Source organism: Ciconia boyciana, chromosome 3, assembly GCF_034638445.1.
Source record: "Ciconia boyciana chromosome 3, ASM3463844v1, whole genome shotgun sequence".
NCBI classification, from domain to species: Eukaryota; Metazoa; Chordata; class Aves; order Ciconiiformes; family Ciconiidae; genus Ciconia; species Ciconia boyciana.
This window is the reverse complement of record NC_132936.1, coordinates 66,161,929-66,186,094: the sequence shown is the minus strand read 5'-3', so window position 1 is coordinate 66,186,094 and position 24,166 is coordinate 66,161,929. Positions and strand designations below refer to the sequence as shown.

Genomic DNA, 24,166 nt, shown 5'->3' with positions numbered 1-24,166 from the left:
TTCTGGTCTTCTTTCTTAGTTTACTACTCCCACTAGTCCAATCTCTTTAACCTTGGGATTTTAAAATTATTTTTTTTTTTATGTAAACATTTTACACATCTCACTACCATTGCAAATGCTGCCCAGAATGGTTTGTACCCACTTAGGTTATGCTTCAGGGTAAGAATCCTAAGGTGACTAGCCGTAATTTAACTGTCTCTATTTGGTACCCAGAACTGAACAGTAAAAATACCTCATGACATATCATCAGGCTACCTCACATGTCATCTTCAGATATTAAGAGGTCACAGATAGAAGAGTATTAAATGTGGATACGGCAGAGCTGGACAACTACCAGAACAGCAGTTAGGATACAGGTAGTACTGCAAGTTCGCATCTACATTAGCAAACGCGTATCTCTAAAAGATTATGGGATACAGCTAGTTTTCAATACAATTTTGAAGACGGTTAGGAATTGCTGCCCTTTAATTTTTCACAGATCACTTAAGTACTTGCTAGTTCCCCATGATATTATGAATGACCTTGTATATTGCACTTACAACACTCCTGCAATGTATAATGTTATTCTCGAGTTAAGTCTCCTTAAAAGGCTATGGGTTTATTATTAGGCTCAAATGGATTTTACTTTGGTTCACTAATAAGCCCCTCTTTTCTGCCACTGGTAGCCATGCTGATGTAGTCTGTGTCTGCACGATGCTTGCTGGCTAATTATGTTCCAAAAGCAATAAAAAAGGCTGCAAGTGAACTTAAGATGCACTGAGTTTGCTGACTGCAAGAGTCTCCCTGAGAATCCAGGAAAACACAGTGAAATCATTACTTAGTAACTGGGTTGATCATTTATTTATTCACACCACTTCCACAGGGCAGTATGTATGGTGACATTGGTTGGAGTCATATAGACTTTAATGATGTTTCTAGATAAGGAAACAGCACAAATCACTCAGCATGAAATCTGGGTATCTTCAAATCTGGAAGAACTGAGTATCTTTTAGAAACACCCTCTTGAAGAGCTTGGCATGGAATCAAATACACTATGAAAACACACTGCACCACCATATGGCAAAGTAGGCTAAAACATTTTGCCCTATCTTGGTACTGACTTTCAGCACTAGAGTGCCAGGTGAAGCAGTCTTCTGTCTTTGTAAAGTCAGTTTGCCTAGCAATGTTCTAATCCAGTTACCAGCTAAATAAAAATTGGGTGAAAGTTTCAGCACTTAGCTCTGACAAGAACCATATCAGAAGGTTTCTTTGCTGCAAGGTGGCATTTCTATTCACAGCAAGCAAGACGTTGATAGGCAGAGCCACTTTAGAACAGTAGGCAAGTGGTGCTCACCTGAGGTGGGGAGACCCTAGGTCAAGCCCCAAGCCTGACTGAAAGCAGACTTCAGTGACTTGGGTCTCCCACATCCCAGATGAGCATCCTAAAATTTCCAGAGAGAAAAAAACCCAAACATAGAAAGAAGAAAGTAAAAGTTTTTTTTTTTTTTAAAAAAAAAAACCTAGGACTTGTGGTTTGCTTTTTTCAGAGAGCAGCTTTTCTCTTCTTTATCCAGGGTAGCAGTGGAACAGGACAATCCATGTGGTGGAAGAGCCTAGACAAAAGCAGGTACCAAGACTCATTCTGGTGAGGCATGTGAAAGAAATGCATTGGAGTCAGCCTGCTTTCTGCCTGGTTGGAGCTGGCTCTTCACAGAGGCAGCCAGGTTGGAACAGCTATGTAGTTCAGATATTCAGAAGTGACTGTACTGCTTCGAAGGGCCGTCATGAGTCCAGAAGCAGTTAGACTGCATTCCTCTGCTGCTTGGCTGCATGCAGATCTAGTTCATCAAACACCTGATTAATCCACAACCCATATAAGCCACACAAATAATCAGAAGAAAAATGCTGCTTGTTTTTCTGGAGATCATAGTGCTTTTCATGGACTTTAGAAATACACCATTTAGTTCAACAGACCACAGGACACAAGTTTGGAAACATATTTAAACAAGTATTCTTTATCTTTCTAAACTCTAACTTGACACTGATATTTTTTCTGTTAAAGGCAGGCCTGCCAATACCAACCTTAAAAGGTTTTCACTCCTTTACTTCAGCTGTGGTCTAGAAAGCACTTTTGTGTTAGCTCTCAGAAATAAATACAGAAATAAATATTATGAATATCAGGATAATTAAAATATTATTAATAAAAACATTATCTTGTCCCAAGAGAGGGGTTGTATTTTTCTCATATATGAGCTGTATCTTTTAACATAAAGAAGGTGATGTGACCTGAACTTCCAAGCTCTGTGTGCACACATATGTGTGTGTAGACAACAGGGAGACAGTAAACTATGAAGTTTTTTCCCTCCTTTTTGCTTTCAGCAGTTGGCAAAATTTAGTGGCATGTGGAAGAAGCAATTGATTAATTCCGCATTTACTGCTTTCAATGCACTTACCAGTGTCGTCATCAAAGTCAGAAAGGATGCACTCAATACCATCCTCACTGCTGGCTGACTGTTCCTGCACTCTTTGGGGCAAGTTAACCAGCCGGCCACTGAGGAAGATGGGTTTCAAGGGCATTTTATAGATTTTGGCTAATAACTGGGGGGGAGGGGGAGGAAAAAAAAAAGAGAGAAGAAAAGATAAATATATATGGGAAAGTTTGTAAAAGCTATCACATACAACACAAGTATGTAAAAAAAAAAAAAAGCTATGAAAGCAGCATAATGTCAGCATCTGTTCTGTTCATCCAGCAATAGTGTAAATGAAAAACACAACTAGAGGCCAGAAGTCTTCTGTTCATTGACAAGTAAGGGGTCGGCAGGAGAAAGAGAGGGAGAAAAGCAATCTAAATAACACATTTTTGGGAAAGGAGTGTGCTCCGTCCTCATTTGTGAAAGACAAATGTTGCTACTTACTGAGTGCACCTATGACCTAAGCAGCTCCATTAGCTGTACACAGAATATTTTGGACCTCTGAAGGACTAAGTAAAAAAGGACTGACAAAAGGACCTGTACAGGTTTACTTCAGAGCTCCATTGCCTGGGTTGTCCATTACACAACAAATACAAACTTTGCAGAATTGTGCTATAGCTGGAATGCTATCAGTATTTTACCAGGCCTTTCTAAAGTAAACCATGTATTTGCAATATACAGACAGGATTTCTTTTTAGTCATGCCTGTTGTTCTTCTACTGGCAAGTTAAAAGGTATAACAAGATAAAAATGCCTGCTCCTTTTAAAGAGGAGAATATATTTGTGCCTTACTGTGGACTGGGGTTTGTAAGGATGAGGAAGAGTGATGTGATGCACATAGCATACAGGTAAAACATACATTAGATATACACATAGATATTCACTAAATTTTTTTTAGGTGAACAAGATAGCAAGTTTGATACATCTGCTGTTTATTATTCTGAGCTGCCTTATTCTTTCCTTCTCCTCTCAGTCCGTGTACTGAATCTACGTGTTATATCTGAATTTAGATATTAAGTCCTTTCAGCTATGGTAATATCCTTTGTTATGCATTTGTATTGTACCCAGAAGAAACATGGCCTAGGTCCAACAAAAAGACCTGCAGGTACTTGAGAAATACAAACCACATTATAAAATCGGACAAAAACCCATCCTTAATAGCCCTGGATAATAATCTGTGCTGTGTCCAAGGAGATTACAGGAAACATGCCAGCATTCTAATTGTTAGAGATTTGCCCTGAGCTTCAGATATGTTTTCATGGTACAGATAAGCTGCTGCTGCGTTTTAGAGGGTGTAACCTGTTGCTCTTCTTAGATCTCTAAGATCTTCTAAGATCTCTCAGGGGCTTTTTTTTCCTCTTTCATTCCCAACACTGTTTACAGTAACTGTTTAAATAAGAATGAATGTAGCTTTGAATATGTTACTACTAGGTTTTGAACATTCACATTTTCCCACATGCTCCTTGGGTCTGAGTGTTTTCATCTCCTCAGTTTTCCCACCATTAGCTGGCCTAGAAGGTATGAGATTCCTTCAGATCGCCACTCTCCATCTGGCAGTGCAGCTTATTACCATCAGGCTTACCACAGATTCTGTTGTGTTCATGCAAACCACCTAATCCTTGATGCAAAGCCTGGAGGTTAGAACTGTTTCCTAGGCCAGGTTAGTACCTGTATAAGATTGTTCATCATACCTGAGAACATCTCCTGAGGTAATCAAGCGCGGGAAGGCACAAGTCTGTAGATGCACATCCTGATCCTGGCACACAGTCACCCATCTCCTTACAATCTACTTCCCCTGGGGATAGGAAAGGCAGCATTGGGAAGGACAGAAGAGAAACAAACATAACATTAGTTTTCCTTTTTCATTCAGTTTTGCCCTAATGCCTGAATAGAATCCAGAAAACATCCTTTGTTTGATCTTATTAGATGACAACCAGATGATTCTCATACAAACAATACAGTAATATTGGTCACAGTTTATACATGGACTTTTATATGAATACATGCTTTAATAAATACATGCCTATTTAATAACTCTTTAGCAGAGCTTTTGGGAGTTCTTATAATCATACCCTTTGCTCAATTAGTATACTCATTTTTTTCTACTCATTTGCACACCAGTGCCCTGGAAAAAACTCTTCTACCACAAGTTCTTCCTTTTAGTTTATTTACTCCTTAAATACACCATTTTATATTTTGTGTTACAACATTTCCTTCTGCTGTCTAATTCAAGTGTCAAGGTCTCACAGTTTCAACTGTATGATATCCTTAGGCTCTAGTGTCTCAATATCACAGGTATTACTAATTCTGTGGCATCAGCAGACTCCTACTTTTAGGTCAGCTTCACTAAGTGTATTAAATAAGGAGATCAGTTCCAAGGCATCCTGTTGCAGAACTCCTCCTTAGATAACTCCATTCACTCCAGCATTTTCCCTGTCTGCACAGTCCGTTTTCCTCCCCTCTCAGCCAATGTTCTGCCCACCCTAGAATACTTGGCTTATAACCATTTTTCCAGTTTAGCCAAATACTTCCCATTCAGTGCCAAATCTGAAGCTTTACTAAATGCCTATATACATTAACATTTTATTGCCTTAAAAGCTATTCCTCTCATAAAAACCACAAGATAAATATTAAATCCTACTTTATTCTCCTTCACTACATTTATTTGCTTTTTCTGTGCCCTTAACTACTCCCTCCATAATGTGTTTTAAAGTCTTGTCTACTATTGACATCAGCCAAGTCAGCCAATGAAGTTTGAATCTTCAGTTTTATGTTAAAAATGCACATAAATGGTAGTATTGCTATTGCTCAGTACTGAAGTATCACATAGTCCTACTACCTTTAATACAAAAAAAGATCTTGCTTTTTGACATGTAACCATAAAGGGGACAAACTTATCTCATGAAAGTGAGAAACCTAAAGAAATAAAGACAGGCTTTTAAGTTCTCCAGAAGGAACCTGAGTTCCCTCTACTGGTGCTGGACATGCAAGTTTGTTTCTCTTTTGTAGTAATAATTACACTTGTGGTCTGTCACCACAAGCTGAATTCTGCCCCTGTTGAAATTGATGGTGAAATAGCTTAATAAGACGAGAGTAACATTAAAGACTAGATCTGCTGCAGTTATGTGCTTCATTTAAATCAAATGGAGTCGCTTACAGACCTAGATACCTCTGTGAATTAATATACATATTAAAAAAAGCACCCCATTTTACCACTCACTAGAAGTTTTGCAGTTTACATAAGGAAAAAAAAAAAATCATTGCCACAGTTCAATGAAAAGTGTCAAATTCTAATGATCAAGGCAAGCCAGGGAACACAAACATAGGGACAGAATGACCCAATACCATTTGCCTTTGTTCTTAAGTCTGGTAAAGCACCACAATTACTTGGCAGGGTCACCTTGACTTGACGTGCGTGGTCTCCGCTGCTCTCAGTAACACAACAAAAAAACTAATCATGGGGACAGCATGTTGTTAGTTGCAATGCTCATAATCTTGCTGAAGGTTCAGCAGGTTTTCAGCATTGCATATGCCAAACTACTGTTGCTGAGGTGGGCAAAGGCAGAAAGAAGCCATGTGGCTTTGACCGCTGAATGTAAAACATACCCTGTTCTGCTGCAGACAATCCATGCTGTCACTACACAATGCCAGGCCATTTCTGCAATATTCTTTTTTTTAATTAAATGAATATAAGCAAGTCCTGATGCAAATTAAGATAAAATGAAGCAGACATTTAATAGTGAAATGCATCTTTGCTGCTATAACAACTTGAAGAATTGATAGCATTAAAAATGTTTCTGAAATAATCCCTTGGTCTTGATTTTATTTTATTTTTTTAAAGCATTCTGGGCTCAATTTCTTCACTGCCTCTCTCTTCCCTACCACACTATGTATTACATAACCGAATTCTCCTCTTCTGCAGGATCAAGTTTGACATATCATGACTTAATAGGATAGAAGGAAAATAAAAATATTTACCCAGTCCTTTGACAAACTTCATAAGGCACATAATATAACTGGTGGCGGCATTGGCAAAGACTTGGATGCTGTCTGTGTTTAGAAATGCTTCAAAGACATCAAACACCGGAGCCTGGCGTTTCCCTGTGGAAATAATAAGATGAGAAGTCTTCCCCATCCCCCATAAAGGTGATTTTCCAACAGTTTTTCAACAATTTCACTGAATCTGTAGAATCTTTTCTATTCTGGGCAGAGACAGAAATCATCTTAGAAGTAAAACCTTCTCTTGCTCCTGAGGCAACTTGTGTAGCCCTTCATAGGAAGTAATACAGACTCCCTCCTTTGCCTTATCTGAGGCAGGTTGCTGAACCTAATGCTAAGAGCAGGTTTGAGCTCTTGAACTCAGCTCAGTAGCTAACACTTCTGTTTGGTGGAGGTTTCTGGTTTAGTCCTTGACAACTGCCAAGATGACAGCAGTCATGTGGAAAACTATTCAGACTATACAGTAACAAAATAGCCTTGCTTTTCCTAAGTAGACTATCAGTCTCCAAAAGCTGTATACACTTGCATTTTGCCATCGATAACAACAGATCTGAAAGACAAAATTTAGGAGGAAAACCATATCCCTTACACATGACTTGTAACATTTAAAAATCCCTTCTAATGGGGCAAAAGAACAGTTTAAAGTGGTTTTCCCATATTACCCCGTTTCCACACAAGCAAACATCTCTGGGAGGGATGCAGAATCATTCTTACAGCAAACATGGTTTGTAATAATGCTAGCAATTTGAAGCCTTGTGATTAAGTGCCTAGACAAGCACTTGCCTATTCACACTAACTTACCCTGATGTATAAGAGCAATACGTTTCACATTGTAAGAAAGACAGTCCACATGAGACATGGTGGTTGTATACAGTATGCTTTCCTTTCTTTAGCAGGACAGTGACAAGGGGCCAGCCAAGCTCAGTACTCCTGCACTATTGTTTCCCTCAAAAATATTCAAGTAGGTTTAAAACATTTCTTTCTTATTCTACTCATCTGCCAGAATCTAGAAGATAAAAAGTCAGAACACCACCTCTGCTTTCCCTCCCACTCCAACTAATAAACCAGATACTTCAGTACAGCCCTGGAATATTGCAGTGCCACTGCTAAGTGCCACTGTTCAGGTAGGCCATTTAAATATATTGAGTTAGTTATTGTGTCCCCAAGCAGTAAGACAGGGAAAAAAAAGCTATCAAACAGTCAGTGCACTAAATACTTACCCATAGAGTATTCTCCTACAAGGTACTCTTTAACCTCTGACTTGCTGCTGCTGTGCACGGTTTCCAGAGCACTGAACAGGGGTCTCCATCCTGACTGGATCTGGGTAGAACACATTTCCACCAACTCTCCTATAGAGGTGACCACCTGCAGACAGTGTAGGAGAGGTTAAAAGCATAAAACCAAAAACCAGAACTGATACATAGATGGACCTTCAGAAGGAATGAGGATGGCTTTAAACACATTCCTAGATTTCACTATGTCAGTCTAAACTGGTTTTTTTGGGTTGGGTATTTCTGTTTGTTTGTTTGTTTGTGGGTTTTTTTTGGTGGTGGTGGTTTTTGGGGGGTTTGTTTGTTTGTTTTTGGGGGTTTTTTTTAGATAATAGAAGAGTTCTATTTCATTGCTTTAAAGCCAGGTGTACTGTCTCTGTGCTCTACCACAATGCTGGCTTAGGCAGGCAGAGCCCTCCTGATTCCTTGAAGATGATTAAGGGGCACCATTTGAAGGGAATTTGGGAAATACTCTCAAGTGGACTAAGTGCACTCTGGAGACCATCCTTCTTATGGGCATGGTAGGCCAGATACAGACACCCTGATCAGGGCTGACTTGCCTGGTCTTGGACATCCTCATCACACAGCTCTAGCTGCATGATGCGTTCAAAGGGGCGGAAAAGCGCCTCGTTAAAGTGAAAATGAGAAGGCTCATTCCAGTCTGTCAGCACTTCAGTAAGGATGTCATGGATGAAGGAGACAGCCTTCCGAGACACGTGTCTCTCCTTATGACAGGCAGCCTGCAGGGAAAGGAGGAGTATTAGAGTTTGTCCAAGCAAAAAATTTGCTTTTAGTGAGACACTTTTAAGGGAGGTAAGCACTTCATGCTGTTGAACCCTAAAAAAGGCTTCACCACTAATGTGACTAGGGACCCCACTGCGATGAAAATGGGAGAGTACTGCCATGGAAACAGAAGACTTAGACTCTGAGCTGCTTGGCATCCCACAGATGCATGAAGGTTTGCTGACAATTCAAAAAGTACAGAGCTAAAAATAAATAAATTAAATAATAAAACCCACAGAACAGAACTCGTGTGAAATGTTGTCTTTTGTTTCTACCATGTGACCATTTTTCCCTTCAAAAAGGTAGTTTCTGCATATATTCACCATACCTATCTATGCGTGACCAAACGTCACTTTTTATTTGGCTATTTACGGAACTTAAAGTGAAAAGGCTCTCATCACTTTTGGAAGAGCTATTAAAAAATTAAACACCAGTGAATCTGGATATAAAGTTACTGTTTTGAGCAGCTATGCAGATTATGCTAAATTCTGTCCTTTCCCTGATGTTGCTCCTTCCCAGTAATGCCCTCATCTACACTGAAGTCAACCAAAAAGACTGACCAGCCTTGCATTCTAAAAACACAGAAGGTACTTGAGTTTAAACTGGCTTGGGATCTTAAAAGACTTAAAAGTGTTCAAAACATGAAAAGTATTTAAAGTGGTCTCAGGCTGGCATCCAAAGGCAAGTGAGACACTAGTTTTCAAGATAAAGCACTGTTAAAGCATACAACACAACTGTTCTCTGCTATTTCTACTTCACTTGGAGGGAGTCCACTGAGACTCCCCAATGTCTGAATTCTGCTGTAAGATAGTCCACATATTTTCTTGAGTCAATGAAATGAAGTGCTATGGCAATTTACCAAACAGCTCATCTTAAAACTCCAAAGAAGCATGCTCCCAATAGACCTGGACAGATGACACCACATACCTCACCAACAGAAAGAAAGGAAGTACTGCATGTTTATTCATACCAATGATACAAATCAAAAAGCTGTGAGAAGTCAAGACACCAGCATTTCACCAGACAAGACAGAAAGTTAGGCTAAGGAAAGGTCATTTGTTGTGACTGAAATCCATTATGTGGCTCCTACTGGCATGCCACTGACCAGGGCTCACAAGGAATGAGAAAGAAAGGGAAAAATGTCACCATCTTCCCAGTTGAGCTGGCTTTATGTGGGAAAAGAAAGCCTGCATCCTTTTATGGGAAGACTTGCAAGGATGCAGACCTTGACTGGGAAAATGGATAGATGGAGGAGTTACTTCTAACCTCTTAGGGTGGTTTCAGTTTTTTCACCACAGACGCACAGGAAGTATCATATTGCAAAAATCTAACACACTGTCCCTGGACCTGTCCATTTCAGTTATTTAGAAGTGCACTTCTCAGTGGCAGTACTACAATATATGACACAGCATATACAATACCCCAACCGGAGTGTACCCAGATTTGACAATGTTGAGGGTTGATATACATTTTAAGAGCTATTAAGCTGTCTCCAGCTTTTTCAGCTTTCCCACACATTCCCACTTTCTCCCCGCCTCCTACCTCTACAAGGTGAGGTGCCACCAGGCTCCAGCAGCGCATGAGGTGGAGCAACGGGCGAGATTTACTCCTTACAATTCTAAGCATGGCATCACCAAGTCGGAACAAGTGAAGTGCACTTCTCCTGTCCTGGGTAGATTTTACTTCACCTACAAGAAAGTATAAGAAAATAAATGGAAGCTGAGCAACAGCAGCTCCTCCACCTCTAGATGTCTAAATTGGAATTTAAATCAGGTTAGAAATTATTGGGGGGGGGAGGAGAGGGGAATCAACGTAAAATAGAGCCTATGCCTGTGTAAGTAAAAACAGGAGATGGACCCAAGTTTTAAGAACAACTTAAACACACTTTATTTTGATTTAAGCGATCAATTTTTTTGCAAAAATTTTAAAGACAAAGGCTTGGAGAAGTAGTGCAGAAAAGTTAAGCAAGGAGTTAAATAATTGATATCAAGACCCAAAATAGTAGTTGCAAAGAGCTTTGGTGACATCTACAGGAAAGAATATAAACTGCAAATTATTTAGTTTTGGTTTGTCCTTTTGTATTTCTTGTCAAGCAAAGGATACGAAGTGGAGAATGTGAGAAAATACTTTTCTGTTCCCCAGACAGTAACACTTGTTATTTCTTACTGAAAGGAATTCATCTTCCATTGCTCTTAAACATTTGGAAAGACACCTCATGCTCTCATTTAAAGTATGCTGGTGCTTTTCTCTCTAATGAAAGATGTAATCAGGCAGCATACCACTTTTAATATTAAAAAAAAAAAATAATTGCTCTATCCTAACTTTAATTTCATTATTACTAACTACTGTTGATTGACTACTACGTACATGATAAGAGGATCACTATTTATTAAAAATAAAGTGATGAATGTTGAGGCCTGGAGACAAGCAATAGCAAAAACCGAACAACTTGAAGTGTCACATTGAGAAAATGACAAGTAGCACTTCAAGGAGAGGGGAAACTGATTAAATTGGAGACATATACCAGATAAAATCCATGTCTGCCACATGACAGAACAAAGCCCATATGACTAATGTAACTTCTAAAGGCACAGTACAAATTTCAGTGAAATGTCTTCTTTTGGGTCCAATCTTTCTGCTGTCTTTGAGACAGTGATGAAAATGACAATTTACAGGCTTTGTACTGTAAGGCATATGCTCCACTCTGCTGGGGAAGAGCAAGTAGGACAAATCCCACTGCTTTATTTAACATTCTTCAGTTGTGTGCTTTGTTTGCTATCACCCATTTTCTGAACTCTTCTGAGGTTATCCCACTGTCAAATGTCTAGCCTAAATCCACTGTCTTAGGTCTACATTCACCCGAGTCTCCTTGCTGGACTGGGCTCCAAAATGGAGCTGTGATTAAATGTCTGTGGACAGTTAACACCCTCAAAGTCCAAGAACCAAATTAATGTCCTCTGAAGTGTTTCACAGCAGGTGTGGATGTGGTTCCTGTCCAAAAAAAGCGCTCAATCTTTTCTAAAGACTTTGAATTGCTCCTACAGAAAGATCTTATTAGACTAAATACTGTGTTTTATTTATACCTTGAAATTTCAATTGGAAAAATGAAAACTGTAAGAATACAAAGCAAGTCCTGTAAGCAGTACAGTTGTATATGAAACACAGAACTCTGTAAGGGATCTTCAGGCGATTTACCTGGCATTGCTAGGGAGTAATCAACTGTATCTGTGACTGAGTGGAAAAGCTGGGCCTGAGAAGCCTTCTTGAGCTGGTAAAGGAAGCCTGCCAATGCCATCAAGTTTAACTTGTCAGCAGCATCTTCAAAGAGCCTGTGAGTAAAGAACAGAATCTAACTGCAAAACTCATGAGATGCAGGCTTAAATGTGTATGTAAGAAGAAAACCCTTATCTGTACATGGCTGCTATGTGTTGCCTTTGGTGACACATTGGGTTATTGAGGGCTTTTTCATTTATACAGTGCTACAGACAGACTTGATCCAGAAGCTTTATTAATTGGTGGGTGGAAAGCAGAGTGCTGTAGGACCAACCAGAACCCTTCCAAGATTCATCTGCAGTACTAAAACAAAAAGTCACTTTTTCAAGGAATCGATACTTCCCCATTACTGTATCTTCATGCTATAAGCAGTTCATGAACCAGTAATCAAGAAACAGTGAGAATGTACCCAGTCCTCACAACATAGACCATTGTAGCTTCACTGACTGTAGTATTACACCAGTTTGCTCCGTCTGAAGTTACAAGCCCTTACATGAAAAACAAATTAATTCAAGTCTTAGACCTACAGTTGCTGTACCTGAATTGCTATTTAGGAATATAAACAAGAGTTGTTATTTTCAGCTGTGATGAGCTCTTAAGATTTAAGAGTTAAAATCTGTACCCTTAAAGCACCAAATTTATGCTTACATAGGAGGTGGGTTCCACAGAGATCACAGTGAAATTTCACATGGTGCAGCCACAGGTTGACATAAATATGATTTTCTGACATTGTTTTTCATGAAAAACTTTCTATAGTCCTGGGAAACTGGGGATTGAGTCCTAATAACAATGCAGAAATCAAACCTGCATCATTAAAATTACAGTACTGCTATTCTTTAATCCTTAGAACCAAGTTGTATTGTGCTCCTACAAGCAGTCTCAGTTTGCATTACTTTTTTCTCTGAATTTACAAATAATGCACTCCTATGGGCAGAGATCAAGAATGCAAAATGTCATCTGGAGAAAAAAGGGTATTAGAAGCATGCAAACCCAGGAAATTTTCAGCTCTAGCCTGGGCTGCTGAAAGAATAGCAGAAATAGCAAAAAAGTCTGTGACATATCAGTCTGCAGACCGTGTTGTAGGGACATGTAACCTATCCATTCTGTGACCATGCTTGGTGGCCCTTCCTCCTCTGGACGCATTGGGGCAGGCTGACAAGCTGTCCACACAGTCTGGACAGAAGCAGCTGCTTTCTAACTGACACTGGTCTTGTCACTCAGTCCCTTCCTGTCAGGACAAGACACCTACTTATTTTGTCTGCTTTAATGAACACAACAGATTAATTTATATGCAAGCAATAAATCCACCACTCTCAGGTTGTGTTTGATTTATTTGGCATATTCACTGTTGTGCACAGACATACTCAGGGCAGGTACTGCAGAGATGCAGAAAACCAGATCTTTTAGGAACTGCTGGTTGTGACACACACAGAGCTCTCTTGTGAAACTCAACTGAAGCAAGTGGCTGCAACAGACAAAGATCAGGCCGCACTGCACCACAAAAAGGTCTATTTTGGTTGTGTTTTGGGAACAGGGATTCTGTTTCCTGACAGCGCTGCTTTTACCTGTCAGCTTGTGTGGAGAGCGTGAGAACAGCCTTGGCAGCACTGGTCCCACACAGCAGGCTGCCTCCACGGAAGTCAAAAGCTCTGCCCTTATTGCTCTCCTTTATGAGCTCCTGGATAGAAACCGGCTGAATGACAGGATTGCTGCTGAGGGTGGTCTCCTGCTTGGGGGTCAGTGCTTGGGGAGACTCCCCAGGCTCAGAGTCTGGGTGCAGCCCTCCGGGTGCCTGCTGTGACTGGGTGATGGTAAGGGAGGGCTGGGAAGCACCATCACTGAAATGGGTGTGCTCCAGCGTGCTGATGTACTCACACACCCTGAGAACAAACAGGAGAAGCAAAAGATGAATAAAACCCCCAAAACAACGACTCCTCCCCCCACTAATCACCACTGAAGAAACGCTTGAGCCTGTACTGCAGAGGTGAGTCAGGAGGATAGTGCAAGTACAGCTCTCAACTGCCTCACAGCCCCATCACTGTGAGACACCAGCTTCCATGGAAACCCGCTGCCAATTCACAGGCACCGATTTCTACATCTGAATCAGATACAATGCACAGGACGTTTTCCTCAAACCGTACACAGACGATCTCTAACTCTCAGACTACACATAGATAACCTGTCTTCTTCCATACTTTCGCCCCCCGTGTGCCTAGATAGCAAATAGTTTAGTGGAGGTGCCTGAAAAGCCCATTTAGGTTCCTGGGTCTGCCACAGTCTTCTAGTAACATTGAAGTTTCTAAGTGTTGATTTTGTCTCTGGATAGTGGTGGAAAACAGCAGCGTCTTTTCTCTTACAGATACTGGCAGTTAATTCACTCTGACACTGTTTATACAGAACACTCCCAGAGCATGTAAAGTCCTTTTTCTCAGTCCCTTACTTTCAGGCAACGTGGTATAAATTCTGTTTCTTTTGGGAAAGCTGGTGAGTACCTGAACACATGAGGCCAACAGTCCTGATTGTGGCTTCCCATCTCCAGGCCCACGTTAAGGACTGCATCCATACACAAAACATGAGCAGTGTGCAGGCAGACTCCCTGCACTTTCCCCATCTGCTCCAGTTTCTGCTCCACTTTCTGTTTCACTGCAGTATGAAACATAAAAAAACCCATTAGCTTCTCCAGCTTTTAAACAAACACTGGTTTGTGTATAGGGTGATGGCAAAGGTATACAGTCTGAAAGCTATAAAATAACATGGATTTTAGACAAAAAACAAATCAGAGAAAGCCATTTCTTCCTAATAAACATAAGGCAGTTTTAAAATTAAAATCCCTTTTGATTGATCTTATATGCATTAAAAAAAAAAAATCAATGCCAGATTGACACCCTCCACCCCCAAATTCACATCTTGTTGCCCACAGAACAGATGCAGATTGCCAGTGATATTACATGTTTCTCTTTGGAGCTGGCTGGCTGGATATTTATTTATTTTTACCAAAAATCTCCTTTGCTATGGAAAAAGAAAAGAGTTTGTGGATTTCACATCTCTTTCCATACAAAAGTTTCACCACAGAGCTTTTGTTAATAGATACTCTTGTCAAAGCAAAACTAATCCTGAGCTGAACTACAAGCATTTGGACCTCATTCTTTTTCCTGAGAATCTCTGAAAAGCTTAGTTTTCATGCTGCATTGGAATGGAAACAAATTTTGAAGCTTTGCAAGCTTTCACAGAACAGATCTGTTGGCCTCTGGCCACCACTACTGCCTCCTCTTTGCTTCAGCGTGGCCTGGCCAACTCGCTTCAGTCATATCTAGCAGAGTGGTCAAAAGCTAGTTTGTGCTCAGACCTATTCACTTTTGTTTCCTGTACTGAGACACCAAATTTAAGTGCCAAGCAGGGTCATTTGTGGAACACTGTGTTTTGTTATGGGCTTCTTGCCATTGGAAATCAGATGTCATCAGACACATTTTATGTGCCTCTCCAAACAGCCATTGGAGACAATTGACTTTACTGACTTCCACTGGGTTTGAAGTAGTGGTATAGAGATGCAGAACTTTTTACATGTTATACATACATAATTTTTTTATTCCATCTTCATTTAACATGATTCAGAAGCAATTTTAAATATCTGATGATGACAAAAGACATCCAAGGATGTATACACAAGACAGGGAGAGGGACATAAACTCAGATTATATTACCACCCAACGCATTAAAAAAAAATATTGTTTCTCTGATGCTCTCTGGTTGTACTCTGGTTTAATCCAAAGCTTAAAAAAATGCACATTTCAAAAATGCTGTTGGCTTATCTGTTCTTCTACTGATTTCAGTTCCATACAAAACATAATTAGTGTCACATAACGTTAAGAACCTAGGACAGCAGGACATGTACTGAAGCCTCTAGACATACATCATGTATGCCTACAAGTGAGTGGTGCACAGTAGTGGCATTTCCCTCTGTCCTTCTATGTGTAGCAAAGTACTTTCCAGTGGCATCTTTACAGGCAATATGAGATAAGGTGGGTAATTTAATCACATAATTACCTTGAGCTATAGTATCACTGGGCTCTTGGATTTCTTTTTCCTCTCTCTCTTCTTGGACACAGGAGGCAGCAGCCATTTGGGCAAGAGCAGATGCACAGTTAGCAGCAACTCCTGTAAAGCAACAACACAATTACTGGTTAGCCAGCATTTCCTCCCCAGTCCCACGCAATCTCAACAACAGGTTGTGTCAAGGAAAGTTGGCTGGACATGTCTATGCTGTAGGGCAGGTAGGCTCTATGGGGAGTCCTACAGTCCAGGTTCCTATCCAAGACTGGAACAGGATGCTGCTTTTCTCTCTCCCAAATTCCTTCAAGGAAAGTTACCATCCTATTTTATGAGTCTGACATCCCACATGCAGCAGTACCTAGAGCACAGCTCAGCCGGGCTGCCCTCCTCAGTCCATCCAGGCTCAGGCAGATGGAGTCCTTCTCCTTTTGGTTCTGCTCCTTGGCTCCTTCTGCTCCCAAGATGAAGGCCAGCCCCTTGGAGCTGCCTGCCATGCGGCCGGTCAGTGGTGTGGACAAAGTGTCAATCAAGTTCTTCCAACAGCTGATTAAAAGGTATCGGGCAAAAGCAACTCCTGGAGTGAGAAATGCATTACTACTACCACTGGAAAATGATACAACAGCAGCTTTATCATCAGTGGTAACAAAAAAAAAGTCATATTTGTTCTCTTCATGCTGGACTACCAATTCATGTGTAGGATGTACTGACATACTTCCCTCAACCCTTAAATTGTTGTTCTAAAACACAATTTATCTGAATATGCTTATGGTATGTAACAACCCACTGCTGGTAGATACACTTGTGCTTATAATACAGTCTTAATACCTGCAACAACAGCATCATCTGTCTTCCGGTTTTGGGAAAGAGGAGATTGAGCTGAAGCAGATGCCATCAGTTGGCCACCAATTGCACTGCTTCCCAAGCCATCGATGTCTGCCAGAACATTAAAAAACAACAGATTACTATTTGACACACAGATGGTATAAGGAAAGCATCTCCTACTGGCTCTTTGTTCAAATAAGTACTAGCGCTCCTGACTTCCCAGGTATGCTTTTTAGTTGCTCTTTTCTGGCAGCCTTCTGAAGCCTTGGCATAAACATGAGCTGTGGCATCTTATGCTTTGCCTAATATAGCCAACGTTTTCTTGAAGAGGGGAAATATCCCACTCTCAAAAGTGCCCCCCCCCCCAAGTTACACAGTCAACAGAACTCTCAGCAAAGATTTCATGCTATTTCTTACAGTTCAGAACTTCCCACACCCTTAAATCTCCACGTTTCTTAGTATAACCTTTCAAATCTTGCTAAATCCTGTATCTAGATGTTCCCAGACCTCAGTCTGAGTCCTCAAGATGCACTGGGATCCTATGTCCTAAATGCGATTTTTAGTAGACCTATGTAGGTTCAATCTCAACAAAAGAAATACAACCCTTTCTCCAACACAACAAAAGACCAGCTTCTCACAGAGAGTTTAACGTTTGGGACATCAGGTTGATTTCCTTCCTAGCAGCCCCTGTCTGTATGTCTCTCCTCCACATACTTCATGGCTATTGTTTTTTCCGAAGTGTTTCTTCCAGCTTCTCAGCTCAATAGCTAAAAGCAACACTGAGCTCAATATAATCAGCAAAAAACTTGCAGAGCAGTGCCCTTTGATTACCAGTTAATGGCTCAGCTGAAGCCAGTGTTCTCCCCACATACACTGTTTTAATTACCTCTTTGTAGTCATACAGTATACACATTCAAGCAGACAGTGTATTTTATATCAATACAATATAATAGACATCCTGCTGCCTTTCAACTGATACCATTTGATTTTTTTCCTCAAATGAAGCTAAGGATTGTTTTTAAAAATTTGTTAGAGATGCTCCAGGTTTTCAGCTTCTCTCTAGCTCCATTTGACATATCCCTGGCATAGCACAAATCTGAGGGGAGCCTAATCTGTGGAAGGCTTCCAGGATCAGACGCCAATATTTATATTTGTACTGCAAGACAGGCACACTGAAATGGCTTTGCTATGACATCAAGAAAACAGCAGCCTTACTGCTTATCGTTAACAGGTACCAAGTCTACCAGAACTGAAGCGGACAGAATTAAGAGATGTTTTGGTTCGGTGAACAAACCTACTCTCCCCGGTCTCCCAGGGACAGTTTGTTTTTAAACCCATGCTTCAAAAGCTTTCTGTCTGATCCAAAACAAACACTTAAGTACCTGCCACAGTTAAGTCTGATTCCTTCTCTACCGGTAATTTTGTGAAACACCACATGTTGCACGATGACATGCTGTTTTGTATGTAATGCAATGAAGCAGCATGTTATTGATGTTATTGTAGCTTTAGATATGCATTTGGAGGTTAGCCTTGCCACCATAACATAGTACTGACCGGTCAACATGGAGATAAGTGGAAGGCTGTGCTCTTCAGGGCTTCCCCAGTATCCAGCTTCCCCCAGCATGTTCCTTTCTAGTACCTGGTGGTACAGTTCTTCAACCCAGGCCTGGGAAAATACCATTAACACTCCACTGGACTGGACCTGCTTCATGAACTCCTTCTGCAGAGAACCATAAAAGCCTGATGTAAGACAACAGTAAGCTCTACAGCATGAGCCTCAGCCCCTAGATCTACTCCTGAGCATAAAGAGACTGCAGGAGTAGAAATGAAATTATGCAAAAATAAGAATTAACTGAGGATCACAATGTGTCTCTCTGGTGGAGAATGACATGAACAAGGAGCTTTCCCTTCTCTTATTGCAGTTCTGCAAGATGCAAATCATAATGACAGTTCTTGCACAGTGACAATGGGACATGCTGATCTCTCCCTGTTTCCACAGGGTAGGGGTACGATCTCAACTCCAATAAAAAGAAGTTGTGGCACCTAATGCTACCTGTCCAGCAATCATGCCCTTCTGCATTGAACAGTCACCACAGATGAACTGGGGTCCAATTAGATATCCGAACTATTTGCAACAATACTTAGGTCATGCTCAGGCCTTTTGTGTACAGTGCTGCCTCTAGAGAAGGTTCCGAGTCACAGATTTGCTCTCACAGCTGCTGAAAAGCATACCAGAGCTGATGATGATGTTAAAACCCACTTGTTTTTGAGGTCTTCTAGAATATAAATTCTCTTACATGGGAAGCTCAGCAATAATGGTACATTTTGACAGATTTTTTTTGTTTTTCATTATTTTGTTCCATATATCACTGATTTTTTTATTTTTAGGAAAACTCTGAAATGACTTCTTTTGGGCAACTTAGTTGAAAAACATAGATTCAGGTTTTATAGGTCCTGCAGCCTCCAAAACAATTTTTAAAAAGCCCAAGAAGCTGAGGAATCCCAGGTGCCACCAAAATCATCAGTTCGTATTATTAAAACCTAATTATTTTTCACTCTAACTTCTCACGTCTTCATCTGCGTAAATACAAATCAAGTATTAAGCAAGAAATTTGTCATTATGCTCAGAAGTTGTTGCAAGATGAAGGTACGTATGTCCCTTGATAATGTGCATGAACAATACCTGCTGCATCACATGACGCCAATGAAGATCTGTTCTGAAGATAGAGTACCTGTCAAAATGACTGCTACTTTAATGATAATCAGTAAGCAGCATTTATTCCTTCCCGAATTACAGAGAGGCCATGTAATTCAGATGCATGACATTTATCATGCAAGATTCACAAGCAGCTTGGAGAACGCTTCATTTGCAATTATTATTTCTCCACTTAGCAAGCAGCCTGAAGGCTTTACGTGTGGGCTGTTTTATGTGAAAGGAAGCAAAACAAATTTTCTTTTTTTAAGAGTTTTCCCATATTCCCCAACTCACCAGCAACACAGGGGCTTGGGGAGGCTTCTTCCTGTAGTAATCCGAGTTGGCCAATTTTAGGTTGAGCAGCAGAGTGTAATGTGAGACCATGTAGAGACTGTCTGCATTCATCAGAGTCTGGAAGCTGAAATTTAGGTTTCCCTCAAATCCTGGTGAGTGCATCATACCTAACAAAAACACCATGTGAGCTCTCACATTTTACACAGATTTTGCCTGGAAAAAAAAAAATCAGAAACTAACCCTAGCATTTCAGCAGCAACAGATTGCTAGAATAGTTAATGAATCATCAGTAGAAATTACTCTACTAAATGTACTAGAATAGGGAATAGAAAAGTAGTCCATCTAGAATGCAGTGCTGCAAGGCAAACCGAACACTCCAGTCTCAGTCCAGCAAAGAAACATGCTAAATTTGAAATACACAAGGAGCATCAGCATTCATTGGGATGACTGCCCGGTACAAAGCAAAGGGCAGGATACATCTGCAATGGCAACTGGAAAGGTGAGGTGGGAAGGGGCAGAGGCAAAGCCTGCGTACTTAACTAAGCATACATTGCACCAAATAGTGCTAAAGAGGATGACAGCCCATTTAACCCCCCAGTAAATCTGTCCTGGCTAAGTGAGTTGTTGGATGGGGACTGGAGTGCTCGGCACCTTGCAGGATCAGGCTGTAATCATCATTCTCTCTGTGGCCTAAAGGTATGTGGACAAATATTTCGGGCCAAGCTGGCTGGAACTCATTATAACTCCAAGCCCTGTTTAGTTCATACATGACCTGCTTTCTAGTTAGCTGAGCACTTCCAGCTCTGTCAGACCCATAAGCGCTCAGTACTCCTCAAAACACTATTTGTATGAAACGACAGCCTACAACCATGCCCAGTGGCACAATCCCTTCTTCCCAGGTAGGACGGATGGCACATACATTTTCCTCTGAGTTAGCTGGCCTACTGGTAGAAAAACGTAAATCAAGTATGAGCAATACCTAATTGAATTCCCATGAACTCTAGTTTGAGCCATGAAAAAACCAGAAATATTAGTCCCTCCCAACATGACCCACAATATTCCATGGTTTTCACATCAACTGTGAAATCCAGTCATAGAATGTCAAGTAGGGATGATTAAAGAGTAAGCTTTATCCTAGAGGAATGCTTGAAATGAAACAAAAAAAAAACCAGCTTCCAAGGTTAGTTACATGATGAAGCAAAGCTGTGTCATTTGGTAACTGCTGCAGTGGTTTACTGTGAATATATTCCTCCCACCATAAAGCTCATGCCTGTTCTTAGACAAAACACAACAAGCCATTAACATTAAAAAAAAAAATCCACACACAGAAAAGAAGCAAATGTTTTTCTTGCCTCGTGAGGGTTTGAAAGCTCTGTGCTGCTGCCTTCTCGGACTTTCCACTGTCGTCACTTTGGGGGCGTGGATAAGGTGAGTAACTGTTTGAGGGCGGATTTAGAAAGAGAGTAACTGTTCCAGGGTGGGTCTAAGAAATGAATAGCTGTTCAAGGGAGCAACCTTTGTGGAAGAGAGGTGAGAGGGCTGGCCACAAACCATAGGCACACGTGTTGGTGTGTGCTTGGGTAGATTTCTCGTGGTGAACATTAACAGAGAATCTTTACCTAGTACCAAAACTGCAAGCACGTGCTTGAAAGTAGCCTGTGAGTAGCTCCAGTGACTCCTTCATCACTGAAGACAAAGATGCATCTTAACACTTTGTTGGATGGAGGATCATGATATTGATGTAGCTTGAATATATTGATTTGATGCCTTATCTCTCTCAAATATGTACCTCGGGGACTAGAATCTGCTAGAGTAATAAAAACCTCAAGGCAGAGAGATATGTAAAAGAAAAAAAGAGCCCACTTTATTTTGCATTAAAATATTTTTAAAATTGTGCAACCTCCTATACAAGACTACAATTAAAAAAGGAAGGTGTATAACTGCACGTAAAAGCAGCTACTACATAGTGGGTACGTATTTGAGCACCCAAAAGTGCTTGGGAAAAACATGGTCCCTAATTTACTCTAAAATATGGGAAAATGAACAACTGCATTTGAGAGATGCTGAGATCTCAAAAGCAGATTAGCTGATGCATAAACCTGCAATGGTGCTTAACAACATAAAAACCTTGCCGCTAAAAGCTATGGAATCAAAACTGAAAAGAGGTGCTAAAAATGTTTGCTATGATTATTCACACAATGGCACACTTTTTAGAATTAATGCCTTGACACTGCAATTCATCAGAATAGTTATGTCTGAATTAAGAGAATACTGATCATCAACACCTCATTATAAAAATCTGACAGCTATAATAAACAATGAGGTTAGCACACTGTCTTAGAGACAACAGTTCATTTAAATTGGCCAGGTAAAAGGAGGTCCTGAAAAATGCAAACTTAATGTTTTGTGCAAGTCAAGATAAGGTTGAGAATTTTAAGCTAATCCAGTATTTTAAGATGGACATCACACTCCAGTAGCACTAAGGGATTTTTTGGCATTGGTTTTATCTAGCAACAAGGAGGTACTTTCTGAGGAAAGATGAAAACTGTAGATTAGGAAGGCTTTTAACCAACTGACTTCCAAATCTTAATTTCACCATAACTATGCTTAGCTGAATTCTCTTTTTCCATGCTTATACTCCCATGCCAGTGCCTCAAATTCCTACCTCCTTTCATTGCTTTTCAATCCTACAAAAACATAATAATATTACAATACTATTTAAGAACCTAGCCTGGAGAAAAGACTACTAAAATGTAGCTAATGTATTCTTCCCCCGAAGAGTAAGAAAAATTGAAAAATGAAACAAAGCAGTTAAATAAGGTCTCTCAGAAACACAAAAATACTGCTTCTGTACTGGCTGGCGTCAGAATTGCACCTGCCTCTTTTCTCAACTCGAATCTTAACCAATACTCAAATTTCCTAATGTATTCTTCAGGAATTATACATGAATAGATGTTGTACATACAATGAATACAACCAATTCCTCTAACTTCATCATGTAATTTGTGCCTTGAATTGTTGGTGCTAACAAAGGAGTCCTGAAGTAAGGACTCAAATGTTGCCTACAGAGGCAGATCAAACTGGTGTCTTGGAAGCTCTCCAGGGGAAGTTCCTATCCCTAGATATGTGTTTCAACTTTAGTAAGTCTCTCTCTCTCTCTCTCCAGGTCTTCAAACTCATGCCTCTCTCACCTACACAGGAACACAAGTCCTCACCTCAGGAAGACTGATGGACTTTTGCTTAAGATCTGAGGTACAAGTTAAGGGACTGTTTCAGCTGGATTGAGTCTCATTCCGGGTGTCCAGCTGAAACATGATCTGCACAGATCTTGTAAAAGCATAAAACTACACCTCTGTAACAGCCATAGCTCTATGAAAACACCACAATACCTCTTCCAAGCTATATTAATACAGTAACTTGCTCCTATATTTTTCCATGATTCCTTAGTGAGTCACATCTTCTAAGAATACTTCACCAAATCAGACTGGGAACATGGTATACATTTAAGTACAGATTTAGCCCTGGGGGTGGCTTTCTTAGGAAAGTGAAAGGTCTTCCTCAACTCAACAGTCTAAGTCCAAGACTAGGTATCTTTTTAAGAGAGATGCACAAACCAGAAATTATGGTCTTAATGCAGAAATCAAGTGATATTCTTCCATCTTTCTCACTGTATTAGTCATACTGAATGACAACAAAAGCTGCGTTTAGCCTTAAAATCTGTAAGTCTGCTAGGTCTGCCTCTTCCAATGCTTTAAAATGTTCTAAAGGGATTTGACAGACGAAAGAGAAAAGAAGGGGTATATACTCATGCATGAGGGAACAGGTGCACAAAAGTTTGAGCTAGAGTTCTAGTCCTGGCATAACCTCACTCTTTTTCAGGAAAAAGAAATCTCTTGTGATAGAAAGGATGCTTTTGAGCACCTCAATTAGGAATGTAATTAATATTAATGTCCCCTTTAAGATATCTCTGTTCTGTGATGTAATATGGCCAATGTTTCTTAAGAGTATCATCTACCATCTTACTGAGTTAGGGCTTATTTGTGCAGCATTTAACAGGATATCCCTCCTGACTCTGTATGAGTTTAATGTGTGTTTAATGAGACAACACAAATGAATGAAGCAATGATTAGGAGAGGAGCAATAGGAAAGGCAATTGTGGTGAATTAAGTTAAAGAAACAGAGAAACATATTTTAACAAACATTTCCACTTTGGCTACTGTCAGGAAAAAAAAACCCTTCTAAAAATAGATATATTTATACACATTTTAAATATACTATCAACAGGATGAACTAGCCTTTGCATGGCGTTTTTTTTGTTTGATTGACCAAGTCAAGATCCCAAAGGTTCTAACCCTGAAAGAACTGCAGGTATTTAATCTCTTAAAAGGTAAGATCTTTAACTAATTTTCACTTGGTCCAGGCTCTGAGCCTTGCATTTCCTATAATGACAGACAGCAGTACTAAGAAAAACAAGAGTGAAGAAGAGAGTCGCTCCTCTTTTCTTATCCTTTCAAGAGCTTACTGCTGCGG

The 24,166-nt window shown here is 40.3% G+C and overlaps 1 protein-coding gene across 5 annotated transcripts in view; it reads right to left on the bottom strand.

The window, feature by feature from the left end:
• ARFGEF3 (ARFGEF family member 3) overlaps positions 1–24,166 on the bottom strand; it is a 98,983-nt gene that overhangs the window by 17,993 nt on the left and 56,824 nt on the right. For 4 of the 5 annotated variants that reach the window (XM_072855945.1, XM_072855947.1, XM_072855948.1 and 1 more), the window contains 15 exons: positions 20,989–21,072; positions 19,637–19,803; positions 18,202–18,367; positions 16,651–16,758; positions 16,184–16,399; positions 15,820–15,930; positions 14,268–14,418; positions 13,341–13,655; positions 11,698–11,831; positions 10,045–10,190; positions 8,280–8,459; positions 7,669–7,813; positions 6,428–6,550; positions 4,141–4,244; positions 2,433–2,577 (listed from right to left, as the gene is read on the bottom strand). In XM_072855945.1, the coding sequence (XP_072712046.1) occupies positions 2,433–2,577; positions 4,141–4,244; positions 6,428–6,550; positions 7,669–7,813; positions 8,280–8,459; positions 10,045–10,190; positions 11,698–11,831; positions 13,341–13,655; positions 14,268–14,418; positions 15,820–15,930; positions 16,184–16,399; positions 16,651–16,758; positions 18,202–18,367; positions 19,637–19,803; positions 20,989–21,072 (2,295 nt within the window). The remainder of the gene's footprint in view (positions 1–2,432; positions 2,578–4,140; positions 4,245–6,427; positions 6,551–7,668; positions 7,814–8,279; positions 8,460–10,044; positions 10,191–11,697; positions 11,832–13,340; positions 13,656–14,267; positions 14,419–15,819; positions 15,931–16,183; positions 16,400–16,650; positions 16,759–18,201; positions 18,368–19,636; positions 19,804–20,988; positions 21,073–24,166) is intronic. The other variant, XM_072855949.1, reaches the window with a different exon arrangement.